The sequence below is a fragment of the Zea mays genome, chromosome 4 (assembly GCF_902167145.1).
Source record: "Zea mays cultivar B73 chromosome 4, Zm-B73-REFERENCE-NAM-5.0, whole genome shotgun sequence".
Classification (NCBI taxonomy): domain Eukaryota; kingdom Viridiplantae; phylum Streptophyta; class Magnoliopsida; order Poales; family Poaceae; genus Zea; species Zea mays.
Genome location: NC_050099.1, coordinates 81,835,795 through 81,843,048, shown reverse-complemented (window position 1 = coordinate 81,843,048; position 7,254 = coordinate 81,835,795). Strand labels below are relative to the sequence as shown.

The window sequence follows — 7,254 nt, the reverse complement described above, 5'->3', positions numbered from 1 at the left end:
GAGTATGCTCCAAGTAGTTCATCACTAGTATTTTCAACACATTTCAGCTAGTCATCGTCTGGTTCAATAAATTGGTCTCCAAACCTGAAGGTATATTTTAATCGAACCAAACCACCTTCGCTAGGATTGCTGACGGTCTCTTTTGGCATTTCCCAGTTGTATATCAATGGCCATATCCTGTAGGCCACATGTTCTTGGACTAAGTCCCTTGTCCCAATAAAAGAACAAACTATGCTGAAGGCCCTTCGGCATGCTTCGGCTGCCTCATCAGTTTCTACTTTCGGCTTTCGGAGGCCGAAGCGGGACCAGATAGGTCGCATAATGATTTCTTTAATGTCTTCTCTCGCCTTTAAATCATTCTTCACATAGAACCATTTTTTCATCCAGTCTCTGGGCCATCTCTTCTGAAAAGTTGGCACTGGGCAGCTTGAGCTAGAATGAGCAACGAAGCTATAGCAACCAAAATTGTTATGATACTGTTCTTTACCCCAGGGCTTCGTCTCATACAAAAGTTCGTGCATGCTGCATAAACATTTTGCACTTGGCTCCAAACCTTGACTCCTCACGGCCCAGACGAAGATCCCCATTCTGATAATTGCTTCAGGAGTAATCTGGTGAAGGAAAATCTGATATATCTTTAAAACTTCAACCACAAATCTGCTTAAGGGGAACCGAAGCCCAGCTTTGAAGAAGCTTCGGTAGATCACGACTTCATTTTCTTCGGGAACAGGAACAATCCTGTCTCCGTTGTCAGCCCTCACAATAGATATATCTCGAAAATACCTTCCTCTCATATTATCATGATGACTCTGTTTAATAGTTGATTTTCCGAAAACTGCATGACTTGGTCGCCAGAGCCGATCTTCGGAGTCTTCGCCCCCACTTTCCGCATCATAACTGTCGCTGTCATCAGTATCTTCAGATAAGCCTTCTAGAATCTCCTTAGTAATCTTTTCTGTATTTGTCTTTGCTATTGATTCAATAAATCCAGCAGTCTTCTCCTCAAGGAGTTTCTCCTCTTCGCTCAGCTTCGTCTCAGCAACAACATTTTTGTCTTGAGACATCTTTTCTTCGGAAATGGTGAAAATGTGACCTTAAAGTCGAAGCTTAGAAATTCTAAGAAACCAAGCAAGTGTTGGTAAGCAAGAGCTAAAAAATTGAGCAAGCAAAGCAGGCGGTAGTTAGCGTACCAAGTGTGCTCGGGGTGGGTTCTTATTTATACGCCCAGTGCGCTCCAAGTTGGAGGGACCCGTCTGTCATAGACTGTTGCTATTCTAGCAAAGGGAAGGTGTTTTTTCGGACCTTCGGCTTAGGGCATTCGTCCATATCGCAATCTGAATTCGTTATTTTAACAAATTAATATTGCGAGGGGCTACTGTTGGGGGCCTTCGTCTTCCGAAGGTCCTCAAAAACGTGATTTAACAATGTTTATGGAGTATGATACATGAGCAGGTACCTTCGGACTCAGATCAAAACCACAGTGTGAAAAGCACAAAGAATACGAAGGTTGACGCAGTGCCGAAGCTACGCGCAAGGAAGCTTCGGCATGACAGCAGAAAAGGGAACCAACTTAAAAGGGAAAAGGCCATTTAGACCTCGATGGACCGCTATAGAGTTATTAGCAAATGTAAAGGGCATGGGTGTAATTTTACATGGGCTGCGTCCCGTGCCTATAAATAGATGAACAGTGCTCCTGTACTGTTCACGCTGACTTGGCATTTGCTTTTGCGTCACGCTTGTACCCTTACCTTCTTTCAAGCCTAAGGTACATTTGTAACTTGATATCATTTCTATTTTTCCATGATAATAAAATAGAAATGAGCTGATAATGATACATAATTGTTCATGTTATCTTTTACATTTCATATGATTCTCTTTTCATTACCATATGCTGCAATGATGAAGGTGTGTCCTTCATGACCTTCGTCCGAAGATCATTATATCCTAAGGGAAATAATGTCTTGAAGGACGAAGGGCATTAACATTTAACATTTTTTGTGTTGCCTTGTTCTTAACTCATAGCATTTGAGAACAAGTCCCCAACACGGGTTATCACCAGACCACCATGAAAGAGACCGACCAACAAGCTACCACGTTCATCACCCCCTTTGGAACATTTTGCTACATCTCCATGCCCTTCGAGTTGAAGAATGCTAGGGCTACGTACCAGCATTACATGCACCAGTGCTTCACTGACCAAGGCGGGTGCAACATTGAAGTCTACATCGACAACATCGTCATGAAGTCCAAGAAGTCTGACGACCTCAATGCCAACCTAGAGGAGACATTTGCCAACCTACAAAGATTTTGGATCAAGCCAAACCCTAAGAAATGCTTCTTTGGGGTCCCTAAGGGTAAGCTCCTAGGCTTCATAATCTCCAACCACAGGATCGAAGCTAACCAAGAAAAGATCGAAGCCATTCGACGTTTGGGCCCCATATAGAACCTCAAAGGAGTGCAATGCCTAGTCGGATGCATCGACGCGCTTAGTCGGTTCATCTCTAGGATAGGAGAGAAGGGCATGCCCCTCTACAATCTCCTTAGGGGGAGCGACCGATTTTCTTGGACTACAGAAGCCCGGTAGGCCCTTGATTGGATAAAGGTGTTCATGACCTCGCCACCGGTCTTGGTTGCACCAAACCCAAGCGAAACACTCCTCTACATCGTAGCCACCACCCAGGTGGTCAGCGCTACACTAGTGGTGGAAAGAGAGAATGAGGGGAACATACTCAAGGTATAGAGGCTCGTCTACTTCATCGGCGAGGTGCTAACCGAGTCAAAGGCTCGGTACCCTCAAATCTAGAAGCTGCTCTACCAATCCTCATCGCCAAGCGGAAGCTGATACACTACTTCAACCAACACCCCATGCCGGTGGTGTCCATGGTACTCCTTGGTGAGATCATTTACAATCAGGATGCGTCCGGGCGCATCGCAAAGTGGCCCCTCGAGCTCAACAGGCTCAACATCAGCTACATCCCTAGGACTATGATCTAGTCACAGGCCCTGGCTGACTTTGTCGCGGAGTGGATGGAGGCATAGGAGCCTCCCCCAGTCGAGGATTCGGAGTATTGGACTATGTACTTCGGCGGGTCCTACCTCAAGACAGGAAGCGGGACGGACGTCGTCCTCACATTGCCTCATGGACACAAGCCCCGCTATGCCATCCACCTCCATTTTGATGCCACCAATAATGTTGTCAAAAACAAGGCCCTCATCAACGGGCTCCGGATCGAGATCGAAGTGGGGGCACGACGACTCCTGGTGAGTGGCAACTCCAAGTTGGTCGTCGACCCGGTCATGAAGGCGATGGAACCATGTGACCCACGTATGTGCGTGTAGCACATAAGATGGAGGGAAAGTTTAAGGGCTTTGAGCTACATCGCAGCTATAGATGTTTTAACGACGAGGCCGAGAACTCAACCATCACGTTAAGGCGAAAGCCCGTGCTAGACGGAGTTTTTGCCTCCGACCTCTACTAGCCCTCCATAGACATCAAGCAACCGGAGGAAGAGATGGGCAAGACAACTGGCGATTGGTTAACCCCATGACACAGGCTTAGGGGCTAGTTGCGTCGATCGACTAGCAAGGCTAGTGTCAGCCCTTCATCAATCGACTGTCTAACGACGCCCTGCTCGAAGACACAACTGTAACAATCCAACTCTCTCGTAAGGCAAAATCCTTTGTGCTCATCGATGGGAAACTTTACAAGAGGAGCGCCTTCGGAATCAAACATAAATGCATCACACTCAAGGAGGGGCAACAACTGCTCGTCGACGTGCACGGTGGAACATGCGGGCACCACATGGCCCCAAAATCCCTCATCGGCAAAGCATTCAGACAAGGCTTCTATTGGCCTACATGCATGGCCGACGCTGAATAGGTCATCCGGACGTGTGAAGGCTGCTAGTACTACATGCCGCAAACTCACATGTCGGCTCAAGCCCTAGAAACCATACCCGTTACCTAGCCCTTCGTGGTTTGGGACTGTATTTGGTCGAGCCCTTCAAGAAGGTGCTTCGGGAGCTTCACTCACCTATTATAGTTGTAGACAAGTTCACTGTGATATCCTGGCCCCTGGGATGGTGATATCCTGGCCCAAGGCTTAATAGAATTAAGAGAGTATCCATACCAACAAGGTGCAGCTTCTTTTTCGGAAGCCTATCTTGAAACAACCTCCAAGTTAAGTGTGCTTGGCTTGGAGCAATATGGGATGGGTGACCGAATGGGAAGTTTTCTCGGGTGCACATGAGTGAGGACAAAGTGTGCACAAAAGACTCGTGTTGGTATGTGGGGACAATATATGATCCTAGAGAGCTGCCAGGAGTAAGTACCGCCGGTCCAGGGATTGGACGGGGTGTTACAAGTGGTATTAGAGCCGACCCTCGAGGTTTCATGGGCATGTGTGGGCTAGGGGGTTCGAGTATATGGCGCATGGCGCATGTGGGCCTGGAGTGGTCACATGGCATGGCATATGATGACACTAGACACACAGACGTAAGAGGGGAGGTTCCTGGATTGGGGTTGACCGACGTGGACGTCTTCTAAGGGGGGTGGATTGTGATATCCTGGCCCCTGGGATAGTGATATCCTGGCCCAGGATTAATAGAATTAATAGAGTATCTATACCAACAAGGTGCATCTTCTTTTTCGGAAGCCTATCTTGAAAGAACCTCCAAGTTAAGTGTGCTTGGCTTGGAGCAATTTGGGATGGGTGACCGACTGGGAAGTTTTCTCGGGTGCGCATGAGTGAGGACAAAGTGCGCACAAAAGACCTGTGTTGGTATGTGGGGACGATATATGATCCTAGAGAGCTGCCAGGAGTAAGTACTGTCGGTCCAGGGATTGGACGGGGTGTTACATTCACCAAGTGGATCGAAGCCAAGCCCATCGCCAAGCTCAAGTCGTTAGAGGTTGTCACATTCTTTTGTGACACCATCTATCAATTTAGGGAACCCAACTCCATCATCATCGATAATGGAACTAAGTTTATGGGAGAACCATTCCTCCAATCATGCTACGACTTCAACATCCGCGTCGAATGGTGTACTGTGGCACACCCACGGACCAATGGCCAAGTCGAGCGCGCTAATGGCCTAATCTTACAAGGCCTCTGTAACACCCCTGGTGTTTATCGTCTACTCGACTACGAGCGCGGACGTTAACACGTGATAGCTGTGAATGTAAAGGTCACTAAATTTTAATCATCCTCGTCTATCACGATTTTGATATCGTGTCTGTCTCCATCTGCTTAAATTGTCCTAATTTATTTTGCAAAAAATTCAGACTTCAGTAATCTTTCGAAACATCGAATCCAGTATCATTTGGGTTGAGCCATCGACGTCTTGCCCAAACTCTACCCTTTGAAATCGGATCTGGTTCTGTAGAATCCATTTTTAATTCCCTCACGCCTGCGTCGTGCGCGTACCTCTGCGGCCTGGCATTGTGACGTGTGGCGAGCGTTAACCGGTGTCTGGACAGCGCACAACCTCTCGCCCACGTGAACGATGCGTGTGGTCGCTTCCGAAAGGATCACACTTTTTATGTCACATTGATCTCGCGTATTTATTTTGCTAAATATCGAGTCTTGTGTCTGTTTAAAATTTATGAATTAAGAGAATACGAATTCGGAAGCTCGACCCATTCTTACGATTTTTATCCCGAACAAATTAATTGGAACTAGACGATAGAAGTGAGGCAAAATTTAATCGGACCGAGATAATTAGAGCCAATAATGAGTATTCATAATTAATCTGTTTCTGTGTTCAGACTGTGGATTAAATTTATCGGGTTTCGAATCAAATCAAATTAAGCACCGTCTATAATATCGAAGCTGATCTTGTTTGGTTCAGTCCGTGTGTTTCTCTTCTCGATCTAAATCTTCAAATACAAATATGGGTAAGAATTCATTTGACTCCATAGTATTCACCAAATCAAATCTTGTCCAAATATTTTCGTTGATCTTGGGTTGGTGCGAACCATTTCTATATCTTTTAAACCTAATTTCTATAACTTTATTTGTGTACGTATATTTGTTTAGAAAAGAGAGAAAGAAAATCTGAGTTTTTCTTTATCCTCTACGTGTCCTCTCCCTCTATTCTTATTTGGAACAATTGGATCTATACCATTAAAAGATCCAAACTTTAGATATATACCATGGACCCCACATGTCATTGACTCATGTGGACCCACATGTAAGTGAGATAGTAATGGTATGGATCCAAAGTGGTGATCTTTTAATGGTATGGATCCAAATTTCCCTTCTTATTTTGACGTGTGGAGGCATCGTGACCTCCTTATCCTCTCACCGGTGCCCACGAATTCATCTCCAGAAGGTGTCGGTCGTGCCCTGTCTCCTACCTCCACGTCCGAGCTTGTCCTCCATCTTGCCCCAGCGCCATCGGTTCTCTATACGGCTTCAACCCCACTGTCGGTCTCCAGTTCGCCATGTCGCCCCTCCCCTGGCGCCCTAGTCCCCAACGCCGGAAATGCCGATGCTGCTCCACCAGCCGCAACTGCTCCTGAACGCCAGTGCCGACCACCATCTCCCATGGCGCATGAGCTCCCCAATCTCCTCTTGCCAGGGCGCCGTCGCTGAGCTCGCTCTGCCCCAACCATGGACGCCGTCGGGCCACCCGTCTCCTATCTCCCCTCGCCCTCATCCTCTAGCTGCTGCCCCTTCCTATAACTGGTGGCTGAGTCTTATTCCATGGATGCTGGCCATGCTGCCCTCCCTGGTGCTCACCTCTGCCCCCTGCGTTGGATGGCCGGTTGCTCCTGCCCTAGGTTTGTCAAGCGCTAACTCTACTCCATCTATCCCTGCTCGAATCTTGCTGATTGGCCCTGTGCAGATTATCCTCATGCCCGACCACGGTACAACAGCAACCATGAAACCCCATCGTGTCGCGCCCTCGACGTGTTCGATGAAATACCGCAGCGAGCTCCAACTTGATCTGCACAGCCCCTGCGCGACGTCACAAACTCCGGTGAAACCTCGCTGCCCTTGCTGCTCTTGAGTCCCTTGTGTTTGATAAAATTTTAAAACTAGTATATGTCGTTGCTTGCATCTCGTTGTCGATGTCGTGCTTCGTGCATCGCGTGTTCGACGAAAATCCCAAGTCCATGGACAGCACATGCACAACTCAAATCTGATCGGCAAGGTTGTTTGATGTGTATTTTACTCATTTGATTTAGTTGATGATGTGTTTGTATGTGTGGGGTGATGAGAAAAATAAAGGAGATGTGTCGTTCGGTAGT

At 47.2% G+C, this 7,254-nt stretch overlaps 1 protein-coding gene across 1 annotated transcript; it reads left to right on the top strand.

Annotated features, from left to right (window-relative positions):
• The first annotated feature begins 6,485 nt into the window (after positions 1–6,485).
• Positions 6,486–6,977, top strand: LOC103653441 (uncharacterized). Its single transcript, XM_008680346.3, has 2 exons — positions 6,486–6,783; positions 6,849–6,977. The coding sequence occupies exons 1-2, from the start codon at positions 6,486–6,488 to the stop codon at positions 6,947–6,949; spliced, it is 399 nt and encodes a 132-aa protein (XP_008678568.1). The 3' UTR covers positions 6,950–6,977.
• Positions 6,978–7,254: the final 277 nt, after the last annotated feature.

Coding starts and splice junctions, on each gene's coding strand:
- LOC103653441 (XM_008680346.3), top strand. CDS start 6,486: ATGCCGATGCTGCTCCACCAGCCGCAACTGCTCCTGAACGCCAGTGCC. Junction 6,784..6,848: donor GCCGGTTGCTCCTGCCCTAG/GTTTGTCAAGCG, acceptor GGCCCTGTGCAG/ATTATCCTCATGCCCGACCA.